The 24,058-nt window shown below is 41.4% G+C and overlaps 2 protein-coding genes across 4 annotated transcripts in view; one reads left to right on the top strand and one right to left on the bottom strand.

Annotated features, from left to right (window-relative positions):
* Positions 1 to 1,369: 1,369 nt before the first annotated feature.
* On the bottom strand, positions 1,370 to 4,615 carry si:dkey-12l12.1. The gene is made up of 6 exons (XM_037280016.1): positions 4,453 to 4,615; positions 3,132 to 3,179; positions 2,257 to 2,367; positions 2,070 to 2,186; positions 1,816 to 1,887; positions 1,370 to 1,738 (listed from the first exon to the last, which is right to left on the bottom strand). The coding sequence occupies exons 1-6, from the start codon at positions 4,573 to 4,575 to the stop codon at positions 1,697 to 1,699; spliced, it is 513 nt and encodes a 170-aa protein (XP_037135911.1). The 5' UTR covers positions 4,576 to 4,615; the 3' UTR covers positions 1,370 to 1,696.
* A 2,532-nt stretch (positions 4,616 to 7,147) lies between these two features.
* Positions 7,148 to 24,058, top strand: part of LOC119139308 (myosin VIIA and Rab interacting protein) — a 42,171-nt gene continuing 25,260 nt past the window's right edge. For 2 of the 3 annotated variants that reach the window (XM_037279871.1, XM_037279869.1), the window contains exons 1-2: positions 9,736 to 9,840; positions 12,839 to 13,036. In XM_037279871.1, the coding sequence (XP_037135766.1) occupies positions 12,927 to 13,036 (110 nt within the window). In that variant the 5' untranslated portion in view covers positions 9,736 to 9,840; positions 12,839 to 12,926. Of the gene's footprint in view, positions 7,247 to 9,735; positions 9,841 to 12,838; positions 13,037 to 24,058 lie in introns of those variants that run through there. The other variant, XM_037279870.1, reaches the window with a different exon arrangement.

The following is a 24,058-nucleotide window of genomic DNA, read 5'->3' as shown; positions in this document are numbered from 1 at the left end:
AGAGAAGAACGATGTCTTTAAAATGCAGTCAGTATAACTATGGGCTCTTTTGAAAGTCACTTGTCTGACTTGTTTGTACCCTCACATGTAAACAAGAACGTACTGACATGGTCCTTTTGATCGTTTGTGTCTTCTAACTACAAACTGTAATTAATGATTTCAACCCTGTAGGCTTTGTCTGTACCCTTTCTTCTGACAGTGTATGTGGAAGGCAGGGATTTTTTTTTTTTTACTCTAACCTAAACGCATAAGCTTTCATAATGTCGTTAGAAAAAAAAATTTTTATGCTATTATATTTTATATAATGATGTAACGATATAATAACATTTATAATGATCATGATAATAATAATAATTATTATATAATTTATTATTACTTTTACGTTTTGAGGTGGTCTTAAACTTATCCAGTTTGCACTAGCACAAAAAAATACTGTTCATCTTTTAGTACAACTACATTTTGTGGAGGACGCGAATTGAGGCCACATAGCTCTGGATGCCTGTGAATAGAAATAAGACCTTGGTTATTTGTAGAGCGGCACTGTTTTTGGCATCCCATATTTGTTTGTAACCAAGGCGACCGCTCACATCCTGCTAATCCAGGTTGTGTGATGACTCCAGTAGATCAGACGGAGCATATTCAGTATCACTAATGCGCTTCTGCTGGGAATAATATAGTGTCAGGTAATTCCTTCACTTGCATGGAAGAACCCTCAAAAGCATCCTAATGGCCGCTTGCTTTGATTGGTAAATGACTGGTGGATGAGTCACACAGTTCTTTGGTATTGTCTTGCAATGTTGGCTCAGATGGGGGTTTTGCGACGATCCTCTTTTAGATATCAGCCTTGCATGGTTTATTTCCAACCCATCACTCATTGGGTGATTTATTGAATCTCGGCTCACCCTGACGCTGTAAATAGGCAGAGTTGTTGTTCAAGCTCCGGTTAATGTGCGCGCATTGACGTCAGTGTCCTGCAGAAGCACTCCAGCCTAATCTGCTGGTCTGGACCACACTGTTTCCATTTTGTGGGCAAATGAATTAAAAGTGACATGAGATATTTGAATAGATGTAATATGATGCATGAAACAGATGGTCCAAACTGCAATTTTTTCCCCCCCTACATCTGGTGCCCTCCCCTCTCTTCAAACCCTCAAGTGTACCTGCAACGTTGGCATCTGTAATTGGAGACTGAAGCTTTTGATTTTTGCTTTTATGAGGCAATTCTGCAGATGCCAGAGTGGCCAATGTATGCTAGTGTCTCAGGAACTAGTACGCTGCATTAAGATGGCTTAATGGTACACTGAGTGTTCAAGTGTGGGCGTAGTCTCCCGAATAAAATCTGTAACGAGGCGTGAGGACACATTTTTTTCCCCCCAACTAAATCTTTATTGAAAACTCACAATAACAAAACATTTCTGCAAAAATATAGCCCTCAATATCTGATAAAATATAATAGTCATGAACAAAAATGCCTCATGCATTGCTAAGTGTTTTCGTAACATGCAGGCATATACATATTAGATTAGCATATCATTGCTAACGGATCAATAGACTATCTTAGAGTTGAAACAGTCATGATGGACACACACGAAGCAATTTCCTGCTTGTAGGTTTGTGATTTGTTTCCTTCTAAGATCTTTTCCTGTGTATGCTGACTCAACCACCATAACAACATAGCACTATTCTATTATTGTCTTTATGCTTCTTTTGGCTCTTCCATTCTGTTCTGCCGATCTCCCTGGACAGAAAACACACATCTTATGAGAATGGATGTTTTGGACGGAGGGAGAAAATGACGTTAGGATGATGACTCACCAGGACAGAGAAAGTCCCAGTGCGACTGGACTTGGGCTGCTCGTTCTTCACCTGTCTTCTCGCTCTGATCACCTGAAGGAGAAGCCCACCGTAAGCGTTCATATTCAAATGTTTCGAGAGCCCAGTGTGTGTGTGTGTGTGTGTGTGTGTGTGTGTGTGTGTGAGATCACTGGCTGCTTACATTGATCCAGCCTGCACAACAAGGCTCTTTGCCCCAGCTGTGTATGGACTCTGGGGTTGTCATGGAGACTCACCTGTAGGGGGTTGGCTTTCTTATCGTTGCTAAGGAGGGAAAAGGAGCCGACTCGGGATTTACGCTTGTTCTTCTTCTTATGCGCCGCTGGAGCCAAGTGTCGCCTGGACCTGTCAGCCTGGAGGAGGGTTGACACGGCAATTACACGCTTGCTTGCACGTATGCACACAGAAAGTGTGTGGATTTACCTGGATGAGACTGTTTGGAAAGCCTTTTACAGTGAAAGCGCCAGGAAGGTTGGCGTGACTCGGGTGGGCGTGGCTTCTTCTTTCCAACTGTCTCTTATGCCTGAATAGAACCTACAACGTGACACAATCATGTGGATTTTTATATGACCTGGAATGGCACCAGCATTTATCTAAATCCTGTTACTTTGCCTTTATTAGCCATCCAAGTCCATTTATTCACAGTCATAAAAATCTTTTCCTGCATTTTACATTGATCAGACCATAAACAAGGAAATGTTATTGATCCCGCCTGTACCTTAACAAATGGACTGTCAGCATGAGAGGCAACAGATTTCCAATTTGGATTTTGTGGTCAATTTATTACACCGCTGCTGCTTCTTGGCTTCATCAATAATTCATTATTTTCTGCAAAAAAAAAAAAAAAAAAAAAAAAGGATCCTTCCTTTTCATCCCTCGCTGACCTGAGCTCAAACTCAAATAAAATCATTGACCTTCCCTAGTTGTGACGCTAGGGCTCACTGTGATTGCCCTTGACCTACATTACAATGATTGTGGCCATTTTTCAACACATCGATGCTTATTTGTCGCCGACATAATTGGAACATGCATCATGTCATTTTATATTTCCAAGCTGCCAAGAAGCCAGATTGCTCATCTGGGCTCCACCATGTTTCCATGGTCACAGCGCTATAGCTTTATTGCAACTACAACATGTATCACTGATCTCATCTTAATAGCGTTGATGTCGCTGTTTTGCACTTCACGGTGTACAGATGATTACAATCTGCAGCCTGGCTATACTTAATTTCATTTTCATCTTCACATAAGCATTTGAGAAGGATGTGGACAGATGATTTTAAAAAGGTGGCACATACCTGTTCTTCACTTGCAGCTAATGGCCGCTGTGGGGCCTGATCACTTGCCTGAGAATAGAATGAAAAAGTGCATATGATAAATGATAGCGTCAAAATATTCGATATATTTTTCCTCAACTCCTTTTTACCTTCAATTTAAACCTCAAAATTGTGTGCACGCACCGTGATTACCTTTCCAATAACTCAAAGTTCCTTAAGTTCCTCCCCCTATATGAAAATTCTTCCATGCGGGGCGGACAATTTTTTTTTTCTCAACTCTTGCAGCTGTACAATTCATAGCCCAGATGAGGACAACTTTTATGGACAAAACACGACTTGCCGTAAAAAAAAAAAAAATGCTTAACTGCACGTTTGAAGTCAAACAGCCTGCGGCCACATGAAACAAAAACGAAACAACACCAAAAAAAAGAAGGGATTTTTGTTCCGCAGCGGGTTTATTTTGGGTGTTTTTGGCATTATGGCTGTAAAAACCATTACAATGAGATGCTGTGCCAGTATAGCAATTTAATGATATGTTATTGCTTTTCAGGGTTATTTTGTCTGCTGCAATCTCAAAGCACACTTGACCGCTAGTGTTGTCACAATAGCTGCCTCTTTCCAGGGAGTCCAATTGAAAGAAAAATATATGGACACAAGAACATCCACAAAAATTTAAAATGAAATCAAATATTGGTGTTTGGAGTCCTAACTCTTCCATGAAAGCTTTCTATGAGATTTCAGAGTAAGTCGGCATTTTTGTAGCCGAGCGGAATTTACGAGGAGATTCTGGAGCTGAATCTTTTGTCGTCCACCAAAAAATGTTTTTGATGATTTGTGCTCGACACAAAATATAAATAAATATAAAATAGGCCTTCTTCAAAGTGAAAAGTGTAAAACAGTCCAGAATATAACCACAGTTGTGTGTCCAAATACTTTTGATCATATAATGTACATTCCAGCAGACTTTAAATATTCCATGAAAGTTAAAATGTTTTTTAAAAGATTAAATTAGTGGATAATTTTGAATCTTTAATGCATTAGAATGGTTCATATTATGTACAATATGTCACACAACACTTTTACCTGAACAACAAATAAAATAAAAGCACTTTTTTAAATTAGGGTTAGAGTTATTTCAGATTTGATTCCAGATTTAAGTGACTAGAATTAATGTTCATATAACTGGTTTGATTGTGTCCCCTTGATTTAAGAATGTTAAATTGATAGAATGAAACATTTTCAGAATATGATCCCGATGCGGGGAAAAAAAAAAAGGTTTTGCTGTGATGATGAGCGACCTTGACAGTCATCTTCAGGACATCGGTGAGAAGAATAGTCCTACCTGTTCGTCAGCCGTCCGTGTGTTGACGCACGAGTCGGCCAGGCTTCCTCCCGAGCAGTCAAGCGCATGAGACAGCAGGCTCGCCTGCAGGCAGAGCAAACACAGCCACATAGTAAAGCCCATGATCCAGTCTGGAAGTCGAGTGTTCCCAGCCCCTGTCAGCTCCTTACTTTATACTCTCGGCTCCTCTAATGAGGACCAGATGCTGGGAAACATGCATCCATGCCAGCTTCAAGTTCACACAGACACGCAGCCCACCGCAAGCCAGGCGCTCCACGCCTGCAGCCAGTGGCCTGCGGTCCAGCACAAACATGTTCAGGAGCAGCCCCGCAACTACCACCTTGACCAAAATATGAGTTCTCAACTCAGACCATCAATTGTGAATTTTAACAATAAGAGCAAATTAGTGACCACATATATGCTGCAGACAGGTAAAAAAAAAAAAACACACCCAAGGGCTGGATTTTATGACACCTCTGCTTAAACAATAAAAAAAAAAAAAATCCCTGTTTAGTTCCCTCAGCATATGCAGACGTGTTTGTAGCTTACTTTCACTTCAGGAAGCCCAATAACCATTTGGAAAATTACATAAAGTCTTAAAATGGTTACCGTGTGAGTCACGTTAGCAGATTTATACATTGTGGAAGCACTTAGCACACCTTATGTGGGAGTCTTTACAATGTTGCCTGCCAGAAAGAATGTAGCTCCTGGATGGGCGGGCGGAGGGAGGGAGGGAGGGAGGGAGAGAGGAGGGGGCGAGTAGGGATGAATAGGCAGCTTGTCTAAAAGGTGTGTTGGAAGGAGTGACTCGGAGGATAATGTCTTCAAGCCTCCAGCAAGTTTTGGAAACGTGCTGCTGAGAAAAAGGCACAAACTCAATGTGTTTAATTTCTTCACCGGGTTAAGCCAATTGTAAAGTTGACATATCAGTGAAAGACGTGCTTGTTATCCAACTCCCACAATTTCCCAAAGGAGCTGAAAAGTTCTGTGGAGACTGTTATTGCAAATGTCTCTCAAGCGAGACCGCAACTGCAGGGCTGAGGATGAGGATGGATGGAGGGAGGGATGTTTAAGCCTGGAGACAAAGAGCGAAAGAGAGGGAAGTGTTCTTGGCAGTCGAGGACAGATAGGGAGCGATTTTGCTCAGCGGATCATTTTGGCCGGAGTTTGTATGAAACGTAAAGCGATACGATTAGCCTCATGAAAACAACACTAAGTCCATCTGAAGCCTTGCCATTAAAATGTCTTATTAGAAATATCCCACGCTATGAAAAATCCCAATAGGAAGTCATTCCGGGCCTCCCTCTTGTTCTGTTTTTCATCAGCGAGGAACTGTCATTGCGATGAAGATGACGCTCTGCGGCTAGCACGGGCTGACGTAAAAACGTGACTCCTCAGACTGACTATGTGTAACACAAAGATGCATGTGTGTGTGTGTGTGTGTGTGTGTGTGTGTGTGAGGGTGGCTAGACAAAACACAGCTGTTAAGCAGTGGTTAGGAAACAACATTTGGGTCACTTGACTCACGCAATGATGGATGTTTTGAATTAGTGGAAATATGTTCTTCATTGCGACTAATTAAAGGCAAACCCTTTTGTCACTTTAGGGACATTTGCAGATGTTTTATGCATCTCTAATATAGTCAATGACTCAGAGGCGAAGGGAACTTTAATAGGTGCTCTGACCCGGTTATCGAAAAGCATTTGTCATGACCCATTTGTTGAGATTCCAGCTTACTTTTGATCTATTTTTATTCCTGCTTTTTTAATCCCTGTCTAATGTAGTCTACTTGTTCCACCTCTGATTCTGTTTGTCGTATAACTTGATTATCAGTCTTCCCTCGCAAAGTACCACCCAGTCGTGCTGCTGGGTTTGTATTAGATTCAATGTTTAACCTAAAATTACGTCCGGCTCTTTGGTTTATTTATCAACATCAAGTAGGCAACTTCTCCTAAATGGGCACGATATTTATTATCTTGAGCAACACAGATGGCAAAAAATGATGATTATTTAAATCACTTGTGTGTAGCGCGATTAATTTCACACTGCTTGGTGTTTATCATCATATTAAATCCAATGATGGAAATTCATAACGATATATGCCATGCTGACCTTGTAGCCACCTATCAGAGGATTTTCAAAAAAAGGAAAAAAAAGCAGTGTGACGCTTGCCTAAGCATTTCTAGTTCCATTTAATACCTCAAAATGTCTACATCGCTCCTGCAGTCAAGCATGTTCATCTCATGGCACATCAATTCCATAAATTCAAAGTAACAACGACTCGGGGGTGTGATCAACACCTCGGTGTGGTTTAAAACAGTAGCGGCGAGCCAATCGTATGCTGCCAACGCCAGGAAGTGGGTCATGAGCATGTGTGAATATGACCCGAAATAGAAAAATGCCACACTGTTGGAATTACGGGGGCTGCACTCTTAATATATCGGAGCTGGCGTAAAAATTCCGCATGCATGTTGAACAAGGATTCGAAATGAGCCAAGCATTTCCATGCATACCTGAACACCTTAACGAAGCAGTGATTCAAACAGGAAGGTTCTAATTAAAGCCAATTTGTCTTTCCTGTAATGACGTCATGAGCAAGCACAGGGTCATGGCCTCTCCCTATCTCTCATTTCTATCCCATCGTCTCTCAGCTCTGGTTACCATGGCAGCAAGCGGTTGTATTCAAACAATGCCACTGTGGGCTGGGAGAGGAGCAAGATGCGTGCGGATGCGAGCGGGCGTGGACGGCGTTCCTGCGACGGCAGTGAGACGACGAGGATTGCTCCACACTCAGGTGCGCTGGATCAATCTTTTATTTTTTATATATTATATGATCTTAGTTGCATGATGTATTGTCAACACGGTTTGTGTGGCTTCATTGACGCTGATTTTTTTAGTGTCCAATTCATTCACTGTATCGTCATTAATTAATCATCTGTCTCCCGGGCTTGTTGGAATGATGACATGACGCGTTGCTACATAACCCGCACACTTCCACGCACCTCCCCTCCCCTCCCCTTTTAAACGGTTGCGAAATAGAACCACGCAAATTCACTCGCACTCATAAAACGACACACAGTGGAGTTAGTGTGACTAATGTAGTCCGGATGGAGAGCAACCACACAATATGTTGTGGGCTTTCCTCATTGGGAAAAAAAAATAATTAGTAGGAGGTGAGTAAAGACAGGGATGCTGGCTGCGTGGGAGCTTTGCACTAATGGAATTGTCTTGAGCAAACATCCTATTCGTACAATACCATGTGTCATATCTCGAAAATATCATCTGGACGCTGGTCGACCTCTGTTTTGTTTCAAAGTCAAAAGTAAGTCATGGGAAATGTAGTCATTGTGTTCCACAGTTAAAGTGTCACAATCACAAGTCCAATTTGCATGACACAGGAGGGAGGACTGGCATGGCAGACCTCTCATTTTCTTGACATAAATACAATTCCTCCCATTTAGATAAGAGGTTCAAAAATAAGTCTCATTATATTTGTGCAACGCTTCCCCAACTGTGTAATTGTCTTTCTCACAATAGTGTTGGCAGGCAGTGACTCACAGCTATCAAATAAAGAAACACACAAACAAACAAAATGTGTGCCCTTGGTGAGCAACCAATGTATTTTTCTTTCCAACTGCACAACCTTGTGAGGCTCAACTGGATACAAAAAAACATACTTGTATATTCTGTCCTCACTCCGAACGATGACTCGTGACAAAGTATTCGACGCTCCGTTTCCCGCACCGCAATGTCCACTTTTCGCCAATCAATCAAGTTGACGTGCAATGGAAGTACAAAAGATAGAGAACAGAGATTAAAATTGGCAGATTCCAATTAAAATCGGAATGACTAAATCCCCTTTATCCAACGTGCTTCTTATCTAAATCCTTTAATCAGATGATAAATGCTACATTTATGAATGATGTAATTATAAATTGATATAAAACAAACTATAGGAGACCTCAAGTCACAAAGTTGACAGTGCTATTTCAAAATATTGTGTTGAATGATTAAAAAAAATACATAATTTTTTTTGCATTTCTTCTTGTATTATCTATTCTGATTTGCACAATTAAATATACTACAGCTTGCTTTTCCCCATCTCAGCTGAAATGTCCCCTAAAGGGTGTAACTTGAGCACATGTTTATTGTAAGTGACTCAGCAACAGGGCACGAGGTCCTTCGTAAGATTTACAACATAATATATTTGTTGCAGAAATGTGCTTGTGTGCGACCGGGAGGATTCATGATACTCTGTTGGCCGCGCTGTAAAGTGATAAAGAGCTGCTCCCTCAACGTACTCACCAAATTTCAATAAATCACTCTTTGCCATTTTAAATAAGACATGTTGACACACCAGGCAAAATAGTTTATAGCGGGGCATGTGTGTTTTTGTTTCAATCCCCAAACAGTGAACACACAAAGCACTGTAGCAAGTTTGAAGCCAAATATTTTCTAACCCTAACCACCACATCCCAAGATTTTTCTTCCAGTCAGAAACAGAAAGCGTGACTTACGAGGTGTCGCGCACTTGCAGGCGTGCTCTTTGTCACACACACACGCACAAAGATAAAACCGAGAAAATCAATCACATTTTGTGTCGTAGTAACACGTCAGTTGCTTTTCTGGGGTCAAGACGAGGTCACGGGAGCCAACCATGAGTGTGACATGATTGACATCGACCAGCTTTGACGGTTTCCTGTGACCCAGTAAAAAGTGTTTCAAGAACTCTGTTGGGTCCTCTTTGGAAAAGATTTCAGTGTGGTATTTCTGATGACTTGTGATTTTCCGTGACCCAAAAAAAAGTAAATGATGCTCAGTTGCTTGGTGAGTTGATCTCATCTATGCTACAAGTGGACATTTTGTATTTGGAGTTTACCCTGGGATTAAGTAGATTGATATTATGATAGATAAGGTCCTGGCCAACATAATCTAAAAGTGCCACATTGGTGCAGGATTAATTGGGATGTGTTCATCCGTGCCCGGAGGCTAATTGCACTGTGGCTGTCTTTGTGAATGAAGCAGCCAGCCTCCCCCCTTATTCCTCCCCCTCCTTCTTCCTTGCACTGCCAACCTTTTTTTTTTTTTTTTTTGCAGAGGAGCCAACATCCATCACATCAGCGATCAACCCTTTTCTGACCAATTGCATGTGCTTTCCATCCCTCATATATGGCACACAACCACTCAGCGAACCGGTAAACAGGTTGTGTGCCAGCCCCCTGCACCCCCCCCCCCCCCCTTCCTCTCCTGCGTAATACAAACCTCGTGATCACCCATTCACTTCTGCAAACGTCTGCCGAGGGGGGGCAAAATAGGAAAGGGGGGCCAGCAGGTGTTGTGGAAGTTAACGCTGGGCAGAAAGAGCAGGCGTCCGGCTGATCCTGCCGCGTAAGTGATCCACAACAAGTCTCTCAGATGATTGTGTGCGAGAGTGAGATTGCTTCTTTGCATGGATGTAAAACGAGCTTGGGCTCTGCTTCTTATCGCAGCTTTGCATGGATGCAGCAGATGTATGGAACATCATTGATGATGATTTGTACTTTTTTTTTCTCTCCCTTCTTGACTGCGATCGAGTCACCTGACGTTTCCTTTTTTTTCTCTCCATGGTGCTAAAATCACGCCGACGTTACACGCTCTCATTCCTAATGTGGCAATGCGCGAATGCTCTTTTTTTATTTTAAGTAAGATAAAAAAAGGAGTCATTTAGAAAGGGGGCATGTGAGAATAATCATTAAATGTGCATGGTGCGGAGCTTGATGGATCTATATAATGATCCATCAATTAAAAAAAAAAAAAAAAGGTTTATTAAGGAGCTGCAGGTTTTAAGAAAAACAAAGTCATGTTTTGTTTCAGATGAATGAACCCTCATCCCTCTGGAATGCAAGCTGAAAATCCGGCCGGCCGACCTGCTGAGTGTTTGTAGAGATTTAGGTGAACAATTGGTGCACAGTTGATTTGTTTGCGGTAGCTGCTTGCCTGTTGACAACACTCTGCCATCACTGTATAGTAGATGCAAACAGAATGTCATCCCGATTTTATTTGCATTGTGTTTATCTTGGAAGCTTTCAATCTACAAGCTGTAACTTTTACCATCTGTCCCAACTCTGTTGACAAGCAATTCATTTAGTAACTGCCTTCACCTGCCTGCCATTTTCTTGTCTTGAGCACATTGTGTCCATTATCACCTCCTCCTGGGAAATGTCTCAGCGTCACCTCATTTTATCTGTCCCTTAGCACTAAGTGTGTCGGACTGCATACATGATTAAAAAATATATGACATGCTGAGGTTACTAGTTAAATATTGGCCCAAAATGAAGTTGTAAAAAACCCAAATATCAATTGTTTTCTACACAGAACTTGAAATATTTGTGAAGTCCTATTCTTAAACCTGCTATACCTCACACTCATTTGAATAAGTTGTCAGACTTGCCATCACTTCTTCCAGCATGTTCCTTTCATGTTGTCATGGTGACTGTACCCTGCTGGACTGCTAGGTCCTCTCATTACTCGATGCGGCTGCTGTGTATTGGTGTATACTTCACTAAAGGGGCCTGAGAGCCTGGCTGATTACTTAGCAGCAATGCTATGAGGCACTAACCCTAACCTTCAATGGAAAAATGGGCGTGGTACAGAAGATAGTCAGACAATAAGGATCATTTTTATTTGAGTAACAAGTATCAGATTGCTTGGATGTTACGCCTCATGTTGCTCACAGCCTCTAGAAGGGGCATTTGCACGTTTTATATTGCTTTGACACACTCTCAGCCAGAGTTCTAGTCTTCAGCTCGTATCGTTTTTTGACATTACATCACACCTCAGCGCAAACCACGACAGACATTCCTTGAGGCAGAAGTATTCTGCCTGCGATGATAGTGGCATCAAAAACAGGAGTTTAAAGTATCGGATTGTGCCAATGAAAATACAGTCGTTCGTCCTACTTGTCAGGAATAAGATTTAGCGAATTAATCGAGTAATCGATTTTCAAACTGTTTTATAGTCATCGTTGAGCCGTACCTTAGAATGGTTCAAATTGTCTGTCAGCCTCTCAACAGCATTAATTTTTTGCATTCATTCATGAAAACAAACCGATTATCCTTTGTGTTGAATCAAAACAAGGCATCGGGCACATTTGACAAAAAAGTCAAAAAGTTTGCCGATTATCTTAATTCCTCTTGCGTGATATTGTTTAATTATTTGCTTGTTTTTTTTTATCACTAAACAATAACTGGGGAAGATGACTTTGTCATACATTTACATGCAAATTAAAATTGTATCCGATTAATCGATTCTAAAAAATATTTGCTAGTGACAGCCCCACTCCCCACTATTTTTATGACAACATGGATAGCTTTATTTTCCAACACTTGGCTACGCTTGTTTGCTGTGAACATGCGCATGTCACCAAGTGTGTAGCAGTTGTGAAATATGACTGTGTCAAAGTTGGCCTTTTCCCCAGGCAAAGGGCAAAGTCTCTCATCACAGCGGCTGAGCCAGGAGCGTGTGTGAATGCCACTGTGACCGTCCTTATTTACACCGCACAGCGCCTGATACCTGATACGCCGAGATGTTGTCGCTTTTATCTTCTGCCGACGTGACAAAAGCTCCCTCGCTCCTTCCGTTTGCTTGCGCGTGTCCTTGTGGCTTTGCCATTACGCTAATACTCCCAACCAAAACAAATGACTCACATAACCACCCCGAAGGAGAAATCTGTTGGGCTGAAATAGGATGATGGCTCGAGAAAGAATATGTAGCCATGCTTTCTCAACAAAACGACGCCAGTTGGTCAATTGAAAGCAATTTGACTTCAGCGCTGAGATGGCCCACACAGTCCATTAGAGGCTAATGGCTTCATACAAAATGAATAGCGATGGGAAGCTTAAAAAGTGGCAAGATATACCTAGTAAGCATTGCTTTCCTTTTTTTTTTTTTTTTTTTAGCATTTTCTTTGATAAAGTTGGCAGATGATTTGATGGGACAACTCAAGGAATGAGTGATATCCGCGTAAAGAGGAGGCACTTAGTCGATGAAGCTATCGGCCCAATAATAGATCAAGCATAATTGTCGGCCTTGTGAGTCATCATCAATCTGCAAGTGCACTCCCATCTTGTTTGGACACTGTGGTTAATGGACCTTCTACTTCTGGCCATGGACTCGTCTGTCTCTGTAGCGCCCTTCCTCTTGTCTGTTTTTGGTTGACCCCTCCATCTCAAGAAAGAACGTCCAGACCAAAAATCTTGCCTTTCCAAAGATTACAAGAACCCAATCTCAAAATTTCCCTTTTCAATTCCCTTTTTTTTTGGATTGCAGATCAGATTGGACTCAAACAAAAGCAATCCAAAAAACAAAACAAGATCAATTCTGAAGAGTCTTTTATCACTTTCTCCAGGTTTCTAGCACCCAACAGTATACGTCTGCTCCTCCTCATCTTCTTCATCGTCATCCTCTCGTGGCCCAGCGTGGCAAGTCAAGCGAAGATGGGCCGCAGGCTGGACTTGTCCGGCCTGACGGACGACGAGGCTGAACATGTCCTGAAAGTTGTCCAACGGGACATGAAGCTGAGAAAGAAGGAAGAGGATCGGCTGAGGTAAGAGAGTCCATTCTGTAATTCTTTCCTGTGGAACTACCAAATGCTCCAAAAGTGGTACAGTTGAACTCTCAAGAAGCAGAAATACAATTTGTGCATGTTTTATGTTCTTCACGAATGAAGATGAGTAGTGATGCCGCGATGGCAACTTCAACATTTTTCTTTTATTTTCGCATCATTTTCTATTCATTGTACACTTTCAGCTATTTACATATTGTAATGATTCAGATTTGTAGTCCACCAGATGATTTCCTGGAAATTTGTCATGGCATTTAATTGACACATTTACGAGTTTGTCTTTTTCTGGGCTTTTATTTTCTGGGTGTGTTGGCCGTCAGCTCTGTTGGCAGGTTCCTCCCTTGTTGTCACAGCTTCTTTTTAGACATATTGGTCCCTGCCTTCTCTCTTCTTCTTTCTTGCTATATGTCAGCCTGAGGGGGATTCATTTTTGACAGCCCCCAAATCATGCGGTCATCTGCATGTCATGTCTCAGCAGCTTGTGTGGGGGTGGCTTTGCATTCAAATGGCTATATTGTCACAAGCAAAAGTGTAATTTGCAGTTCTCAACTTTGGTTAGACCCTATAATTTTCCGAAACTCAAATATGTTCCCTTGACTACCAAACCAGACCCCAGCATAAGCTAATCCATTTTGGAAATTTGATGTCTTTTTCATCAGATTTGGATGTGCTGTTCTTCAGTTCAGTTTCTTGCTTCTTTGGAGATGAGGCCGTTAGCGATTTGGTTTGAAGTGCTAAAAAAAAAACGCAACAGAGGAACCGCAGAGAAGCCGCTGCCGCTTGAACCTTAACTCGTTTTCCCAGAACCGGTTTCAAAGTAAAGACGGTGTTCTGCGAAATTGCTGCTCTGTCTGGAAATGCTCCCCTCCCACACTGTCACGCCTGATGGCCCGAAATACGCTCCTTTTATTTGCAAGATGAATTCAGAGCGTTTTCTCAAATCAAAGTGACTTCACCTTGTAATATTGTAAAAGGAAGCAAAATTGCAACGGTACATGAACAGACATATTTTATAAAAGCTGCTCGACTGCTCCCATATGCTCTTGAGTGTTTCAGCAGGTATTTCGCTCCCTCCGGGCTTCTCTTCGCCGTGCGTGGTTGATATTTGCTTTTCTTGCCTGTATAAAGTCAGCCCTGCAGAGTTGTCAATTACCCAGTTGAAGGATTCATGGAAAAGTAAATAAGCCTCAGCCAGGGCTTTAATGCTCCATTTTATTTCCCCCGTGCGGCATTATAAGAAATGAAACTTTTGGCTTACACTAGCCCTTGTTCCATAAATACCGAGTCGTAATGAATATGTATTGTAAATATCGCGCGCACAGTTTTATTATACGATGACAACCCACTGCTGAATAACTTATAAGCTAAAATGAACTTTGGAAGGCTTTTACCGGAAATTCTTCTTGAGCAAAGGCTTGGTCGCTATGTTCTAATTTATTTGTGCCACAACAATGTACATCAAATTAATTAGCAAAATAAAAGCATGCTACTATGCTCACTTATGTGATGCTTTAGGTTTTGTTGACTTTGGTTGCCATGGATATAATTATTAGTCTTTTTAGTCAACCCACATCCCACCCTGACTCCCTCCCTACTTACTTTCTTGCTATTCATAGATTTCCTCCATTACACTGCTTTGTGATTATTTTAACTGCTCAAGTGCGCATCACTTGAATGGGATGTTTATTTAATTTTCTCGGTGCTTTTGCCGTTACTAATTCTAATCACCTCGGTGGCCGGGCCGCTTCTGCCAATGAGAGAGCCTGAGCAGCTCAACCTCTGACCTTTTGCCGCCTCAGGCCTCCACTTGGCGAGGCTCATTATGGGGCAGCAGGACGTGGGATTGGTTAGCAAACAGCGTTCCCAAAGACTGCAAAATCATTATTGATAGAAATAGGTCGACACATAATCACGGGGACAGTATTCAAACTTCCCACAGGAAGCCTGGGGTTGAGAACCTCATCACTGCGAGGCAGATGCGCTAACCACTCGGTTCACCGCACTGCCCGATAAACATTATCTTTATAAGTATGCTTATCATGATATATGGGCCGTAATTTGAATTCCTTTCCACGATTCACTATCAATGTTGCGAGCTTTTCATCTTAATTTGGCGGCAGCTTTAAAAATGTCATTTGATGTGCATTTCCTTTGTGGTGTAATGCATGCAAGGGAAATATTTTAATTAGAGTGTCAAGTGATCATAATTAGAATGATACATTTAAGAAAAATTGTGTCAGTGTTATTCCCAGATGCCAGGGTTGTTCTTTTCCAGTCCGACAATCAAATATTTTGGTTGAGGCATGTTTCCATTCACTCTATACTAGGTCAAATGTGATTGAATAAGCATTTGAGCATGCAAACATTCTTTGTGGCGAATCGCGACCATCTATGTACATAGACTCTATGTTCTTTCCATGTCCTTTCATGCAGTCCCAGCCTTTTTTTTATTTTTTTTATTTAGTTGTGAGCAGCTACTTACAGTATTCCATTAGCGGGGATTAGCTGCTGTTCTGGTCCGGGTTATTTGTCTGACTCATGTTCATGCGGTTAGGGTTTAAAGTGGACGTGCATGTGCATGACGTCATTGTGCGTGCGCGTGGGATTATTTCATCTTGAGATGTCCCCGCTATATCCGTTTGATGTTTATCCTTATCGATTGATGAAATTACAACCGCCCTTGTGCCTCTGTAGCGGTGTGACTTTTCGCCACGAAATGTTAAATAGTCAGCCTCTCCTTTCGATACAGGATGTAGCTTACTGGTGAATGGAAAGGTCAAAACATGTAAATGATATACAGAGAAAAGTGGTTGAGGACAGTGACTTGATGATGCAACCTGCTCACAATAGAAGAAAAAAAAAAGCCTACACGGAAGGGTGAGCTTTAATTTCTCAGGGCTGACTGAGATCGACGCTACAGTCGCCTCAGACTGCGAGATTTCTAATTAGCATTCGATAGGGCTCCTACTTGATGATGTTTAATATCATTAAAGTTAATTAGCTAATGGGAATAAAGCTGCCAAGACCACAGCAGTTACTATAAGTGGGCATGCTTGCGCATACTGTGTGCAGACACACACTCATGAATTGGCCTTATGTATTCCTTATCACTAACCGTATGAAATCTCTATTATTTAATCTCTCAAACATCATTCTGTAGTGGTTCACATAAATCAGGGCTACCTAAAATTAGAAGTCTTGATGATAGCTGGAGATATTTCTGACATGGGTGGCCATCTGTCCTCATTATTTAGCAAGCATTAAGTTATTGTTTGTGTTTGTGGGGGGAAAATACAACTGATCAAAATGTTACTACCAATTAAGATGTGATGAAATAATGCAAAAACAGATCCAAGCACTGTTTCTTTAAGACGCCTCCTCTTGTGAAATGTTTCCTTAGCCACAAAGCGGTTTATGATATGTGAGGGAGGACCATTCGGACTTTTTGACTGTGACGAATCAGCAGTGTTGCTGCGCTGCTTAGCTTGGCTGGTGAGATGGTGAAAAATAATCCCCCTGGTGGCTCACACACACACACACACACTTTGAGCTTTCCTTATTGGATATATAGAGCCAATAGATGTCTCAACAGTTACTTTGTCTCCAAACAAAGTAGCACGGCTACTTCTCTGGAATAACAGGGATGCATCTCAGGGAGGCCACGCACGGTGTTATCTCCTCCAGGCCCCTGAGAGATGGTCTGAGATGTTACCTTTCTATTTGTTCAGGTCTGCGGTGATTACTCCGCCGCTGGCCAAATGTCAAGTGCTGTTTTTAGTCGGAGGGAAATAGCCGCTCGCTGCAGAGAGATGGTGCCCCATTCATCTCTTTTTCTACCAGTGAATGTGTCATTTCTGTTTTTGAGTGGTTTTCAGGGCCTCTTTGTTGTCTGGCTAATCCCTCTTGTGTGATGTTGTTTTATTATTATTGACTTGTTTTTAATCACTAAACAATACCAAATAAACAAGATGAAATGGGGAGGGGGTAATTTGGTGATACACTCACTGGATCCGATGAATCGATTCTAAAAATATTCAATCGTCACAGCCCTACAACAAAGATCTCGTAGCATCTCTGTTTTGGTTGAACCGAATCTGTTTGGATTGTGCGGCTGTCTGAATAAATTGTCAGAGAATCCTTCTCGTGGGAGTTTGCCGATGATGGCACTCAAGATGAATATGCTCTGATGGCCAAAGTAGAGGCAAAGACATCCTAATCAGATTGTAAACGTGTTTGTATCATAACCTTGGAGCATTTGATATCAAACGTCTTAAAGGAGCTGTGTGTGCTTTGAGTGCACCATTCAACCCTCCCTGTGTGATTTCGAAAAGGACTTTGAGATATTATATCAAATATAGCTGATGGCTGATGAGTCATTACGTCCTCAGGGAAGTCACTCCTGCTTCACTATGATTGATGGTGCGTGTGTTTCGGAGCCGAAAGACAAAGTACGTGCTGTGAAGAATCCACCGACATAACGACTCTCCCCTCTTTGGTTTTCTTCTTCCTTTCAACCCATTGGTGTCAGGAGCAGTGCCAGGACGGTGGCGCTCCACGCTGCAGCGGTGATCCTCCACTTATTCGCTGAGTCAGACAACCGGACCATTTGAAACTCGGGCCAAAGTGTGGTGATGACTCTGCTCCAAACAGACAGTTGCGGTTTTGCTTGTGCTTGCCTTTTGGATTCATTCGCGATACCTGATCCTTTCTCTTCCTGCAACATCTTTGTCGCAATGTCCTCTTTCCATTCCTTTCTGGTGTGTTTTTTTTTTTTTTAAGGCATACTGCTTGACACACATTTTAGTGGGAATGGTTTCCGTGTAATCCCTTACTTTTTTGCAGATGTGTTACACACACGCAAGATAAATATTTAAGTCTATCTTCAATTTTGAGTCCGACATTGAATGCCCGCCAAGCTCTCCATCTGCAGCTGTGGTCAGGTGAAAGACAGCAGTGGTGAAATTCCGAGACAGCAACTTTTGGCTTCTCGTGGTTCTTTAAGCAAAAATATCATTCATCTTAAATTGCAATCATGACTTACGTTGGTTTTGTGCGCCAGGTTATGAGATGCTTACTTAAATATCGACAAGTCTTTTTCCTTTAAAATTTCAAGTATTTACAGTTGAAATGGTTGTCATGGGATTACAAAGTGTCTGCAGATTAGTTTAAAGCAAAGGAAGCGGTGATATTTGGTGTCAAAATATGATTGATTTTCCTACAGCCACAGCTGACAAACTCATTCAGCCATAATGAATGTGTGGAGTAGTGTCGTCAAATGTTGGTACTTGTAGTAAAACAAGCTTGTGAGTTCTCCTTTACGCCCTCAGATGAACCTGTAAATGCTTTTTCTTTCGCCCAGCTGGCTCCAGTTTGGGAAATTCTGTGCAAGTACCCATAGGGAGCACTGTTGCCCAGGATGTGCATGATGTGTAACTGGACTCCGGCCAACACCCTTGAAATCCTTTATGATGATCTTTATTATGGCCTGTTACATTTAAAAAAAAATGGGGAAGAAATTCAAGAAATAGGTGAAAGGTATTTCTAATTATTGCGTTTAGGTCGTTTTCAATGATATTTTTGACACAATCTAATTTAGACATCTGAATTCCTCTTTGTCGTCACAACAAGAATTTAGTGCGAAATTAAATGAGTCCAGTAGAGCTTTGTACTCACCTAAATGCTATTTAATGATTTTAATGCCCTCCTGTGGACTTCAATACAATTGCACCCATTCATTTTTTTTTTTTCAATTCACTGGTAAATATTGTTAACAGCATTACACAGTGAAAACATTTGATGGCGCATTTATAGAAGATTTTGATCTTTGTGGCATCTGTTTAGTGTTATGGGAGTTGGATTAGAATGTGAGGCTTTGTAAAAGCGCTTTGGGCACCATATAGGGTGAAGATAAAGCGCTATAGAAGTGGACTTTATTTACCGCCAGAGATAAGCAACATGCAGGGCTTTGTGGGGGGAAAAGTGGTCAGGGGAACCGCAATTAGCTTGCTTTCGATTCATACTGATTAAACAATAATCCAGTGATGTGCTCAATGGCTTGGTCAGATTGAAATTGGCTGTCTGTACTTCTGTTTGATATGACGGGCCACAGCACCATAATGGAACACCAGAAGAACTCCTTATCTGCTTGCCCTTCACTGGCAGAAATCATATGCTCCAATGAATTAGATAACTGCAGTGCTACTCTCCTACAGTCGTTTCATTAGGTACACTCGAATGCAATCTATTTGTGTCCTATTTGGAAAGGGAAAAAGTGTGTTAAATATTAGAATATATGCAAAATAGGCAGTGCACAACATCATGTCTACTTCTGGCAGTGCCTTGAGGTTTGTACACAAAGCTGAGACATAAAGTTGATAAATTATGAATCATGAGCTTCTTATTTTCCTGTTTAGTTCCTACAAGACATTTATTGAGCTCTGTACTTAAAATATACAAACGTATCGTAAGGTGCAGATTGCTGTTTTTACCCTTTTGTTCTCTCCCCTAGTTTCACTTCGGAATACACGATTGATAAAAATTGCACTCGATAAATCCGTGCAACTTCAGGGAGCTTCAACCATTAAAACGTCTCATTTTCCCTCTTTACGTGATGGACCATGTTCCGTTTACTTTAATTGCAGAATAGCATCAGATGATTAAAGATGTTTTCTCAAACGGAGACACCGTAATGATACTTAAGCAATGCGAGGCAATCATGGAAACCATCTTGCGCAATAGCAATGTGCTGTTTTTAAGAAAAAAATCTCCATTTTCCACCTTTTTGTAGCGGTCATTGAATCAAAGACAATTGTTTGCATTGAAAGTTTCAGCAACTTTACATAAAGAAGAGAAATTGGTGTTTTCACCAGCTTAATGTTTGCAGTCGATATGCTCCAAAGTATCACTGCTCTGCGGCAAAGCCCGATAAAGGGATTAACATCTAGATAAGGATTTGTTTAATAAGCTCCAGTGTGAGTGCTCCCTTTGCCTTTTCATTTCGGCTAAGTGCCGACACGCAAAATGCGCGTCCAAGCATACGACGCATCATTGTGTCTTTTCAAACGGCACATTTCCCAATTCAGTTCTTATATTGCTTTTAAATCATCTGAATATAAGGAATGCATTCGGCATCATCTTGAATGTCAGTATGGCATTCCGATGACGAGATAAACGGCTGCCACGGAAGCTGTCTGTAAGGTTAAGAGTCGAGGTTGTGAAGGTTGCCGCTCTCTCTGTTCTGTTGGGGAAGTAAACACGCAGCCTCGCCGGCAGGAATTCCATCTTCAGAGCTGCCAAGTCTCTTTGCATGCCAGAATCCGGGCTCATTCATAAGACGTGCGTGCGCATGTGTGAAAGTATGTGTGAGGAGCAAGATCACACCGTATCGGTGCAATTCTGCTGATTTGGACTCCTTGTTAATCATGAAGGTAAAAACATCCCACTCTAACTAGGAGTTATCACCACATAAAAGATTGTGGCTCAACAATGCCATAAAAACCTTCATTTTGCCCCAATGAATTCAAATGAACTGCACAAGTAAACTCAGGTCACAGTTCAGTTCCATTTGCAGCCTTTAACGCCCATGCCAGCTTTGGATTTGATGCATTTCATCACATTTTGACAATGTACGCTATGAGTCAATGCCAGGTCGGCAATGATGTCGGCCGGATGAGTGAGCGCGTCGCCGTCAAGGCGTCGGATGCTTCGTTAAAATGACTTACTGACGAGGTGACCGGCCTTGGATGTCTTGGTTTCGCAGACGGCTTCAAGTCGAGCGACAAAATGGTGAATAAATTGCACCGTAGCTCTTCTTCGGCTTTTTTGGCTGCTATTTTTGCGTTGTATTATCTCAGAGAAGTCGCCCATTGAGCAGGAGCGCTTTTATCCACATGCGACCCTTGCAGGGTTTAATAATGCTCTGAAAGGACTCCCTGCGGAGGAAGTTGCTCGGATACTACCTCGTGCGAGGTGAACGAACCCAAGAGTGCTTCTATTTGGGTTATCAGAGGACACTTGAACACGAGTGCGGTTCACTGCACAGCTTCGTAAGAAAGCTGCTGGAATAAGATTGAAGCCATTTCATGGTCATGCAAGACGGCCAATGGGGTTCAAGTGCCTGAAGACATGATGATATTATTAACATAGAATGTGGATTCATCCAATTTTGGAGGTTCCACAATTTGGTGCAATTACATTGCAGCAAATCTTACTCACTCAGGTATTCTGTGAACGTTGCACATTTGTGATGTCTTCTTCTTGGCTGCCACAGAAATAGCCTGGTGTTCCCTGGCGGCTATCGCAGGCCTCCTTTTAATATACCGCATCACATCCACTTGTAGCCCGCAGCTCACTGTGCACCTTTTGAAAACGGAGTTGGGAGCTAATGTCATTATGATGACATCGCTGGAAAGCTTTGTCTATATTGATGGATTGAAATCTTAAAAGCTTTCTTCATTGTGGGAATAAGCACTTGTGCAATGCCCAAATCTTTTAGATCCCCAAATTTCCCACCAATCATATCTAAATCCCACGGATTTCTCCATTTTCCATTCCGCGAAATGAGTGCACCCCGTCACGCAGACGAGATGCGCAAATTGAATTGGGAGCCGGTTCTCTCCCAAGTAATTTGAGGGTCAAAACATTATTATCCGATTGCAAAATATAATCCCTTCACCTTGCTGAGACTGCACATTATTTCCTTCCCGCTCCTTATCGCTCATTTTTCCCGTTGCGTAACTCCGATGCCAGGCTGGCCGCTCTGATTGGAAAACCTTATCAGCAGGCACACACATTTGATTAGAATTGTTTCTCAATGTGAGGGCTCATTTTGGGCTAGTTGGTCCTGAGCTTAGAGAATAAATTTACTGTAGTAAAGAAAAAAAAATCGAGATGGTCTTTTTCCTAAATAAAAAAAGAAAAAAATACATATTTTATCTGCTGCATGTTGTTGGTGTACAGACTATAAATATTACAAGTCTAGTAACCATTTTCCCCCATTTATCCTTGCTTGTTTGGTATTGTTTAGTGGTTAAAAACAAGTAAATAATATTCATCAAGTAACCTGGACAGCTCTAGTAAAATAATGTAGCCATTTGATACATGTGTTTTATATAATGTTTCAGGCATAGAAGCCAATTAAAGCATTCCGTGCTAAAGTTGGAGTTGAAACTTTTTTTTGGACTTCATATGTCTTAATGAGCCCTGGCCCATTAGTAACCTCGGGGCTCTTGGCTGCTGTTTTGAGCTAAGTGTTGTTATTAAAAAAAAAGAAAGCCGATAGCCTCCAGCTTCTATTAAATACATTCGACACGCAGCTCGTCACGTAATTTCTCATCATTATTTTCTCTTATCTTGATAATGTTTTGGTGACATCTCATGTCAGTATTTGATTGTTGATATAGTTTAGAAAGTAGGGCAGGAGACATGCAAGAAACAAGGTGAAAAAAATGGAAAACATAAGGCGCTATCAAATAGGAGCTCTTTATTTATGCAGCGGTTGAATCAAACACTTTGCCGGTCAACAAAGACAAATGATTGATTAATTATGCATATTGTAGATATTTGCTTTCAGCACACTTTGTTTTTAAGCTCAAGGTTAGAGACAGTCCACATTGAAGAAGCGAATGCATCGGCGTTGTGACCCGATTCCATTCTAGACATTCTTGCTAATACTTTTTTTTTTTCTCTGCTCTAATTTCTTGTATTGCCTTTTCTGTTGAGCATGTTTCCTTATCATTAATTCTTTATGCACAGTGGAATCGGATGCCTTGGGTAACAATGATATAAAGAGCAAAGAAAAATAATATTATCAAGATCAAACAGCTTTTGTAATGACTTTTCCGGCTGCTTTAAGCTTGCAGACATCATTTGTATTTGTGCCAGTTCCTAGTCAACTGACCCATTTTTGACTACAGGCTGCAGCGCAATGTACACACGTGGTCAAGGATTGATTGTAAACTCCTGAACCGTTTTACTGGGCTGGCTATACTCCATTTTGTAGGAAATGATTGTACAAGGATAGACTGGTATAGTCCCGACCTCGGCATCTGGTCTCATAAAACTGCCCTGGTAATTATTTTTATTTATTTTGTTTAATCCTTTCCAGCATTCATAAAAAAAAAAAGCACTTAGGAAGGCAGCATGAATATGCTATTGAAATGGATTGAGCACTTAAGAAGCTTCTCATTTGGAGCCTCTTTAGGGTATTTTCATTATATGACTCTCTGCGCAAGAACAACAAGAAAGCGTCGGTGCTTTTGGAGCAGGCGCTCTCTGGAAATCAAAGCAACATTTCGAAATTGCCCCGTTAGGCTCTTGGAGAGAGCACGCGATCAATTGACAATTGCCAAGTGCTTTTTTTCTTTTCAATCAGACTCCTCAAAGAAGTGTGTGTGTACCCAAGATCAAATTGAAACACACAGTACACATTCTCAAAGCTCTATGGCACTCAAACCTCTCCATGATAACATTTCATAATAAACATTTAAACATTGATACTGGACTCCCTGATAATAATTAATCATGATCCACTTATTGATTTATAAAGCGCTTTTGAAAATTGAGTGAATGACAGCTTTAGATGTCATTGTGGGTTTTCACATCTGAGGAGAGCAAGGCAGTAGGGTGAGAAGGTCGAGTGTGTGGGAGCAGGCAAGGCCACCAAGTGATTTCAAAATAAGCAATAAATTTAGGAGTGGTACATCCTGAACATGTTCAGGACGGAATGAGGTCATCATTTATTTTGAGGTATTTTGCTTGTTTTAAGCCATAATGGAGGCCTAGTAGTGGATAAAGAGCTCTGACTTTTTGAGCATCAATTTATGATTCTGGAATGTATTCAATTACTTTAATCAAAGTGTCAAATGTTTTTTTTTTCATATCTACAATTACTGATTAGTTTGGTGGCAGCCTGGTGCGCTGACTGATGGATGATGTTTCTCCAATGCAGTCACTTTTTGCTTCATATTTTATACTAGTGGAATTTTTTTTCAAGACGTCTGATGT

The sequence above is a fragment of the Syngnathus acus genome, chromosome 20, assembly GCF_901709675.1.
Source record: "Syngnathus acus chromosome 20, fSynAcu1.2, whole genome shotgun sequence".
In the NCBI taxonomy this organism is placed as follows: Eukaryota; Metazoa; Chordata; class Actinopteri; order Syngnathiformes; family Syngnathidae; genus Syngnathus; species Syngnathus acus.
This window is presented reverse-complemented; position numbering and strand designations above follow the sequence as displayed.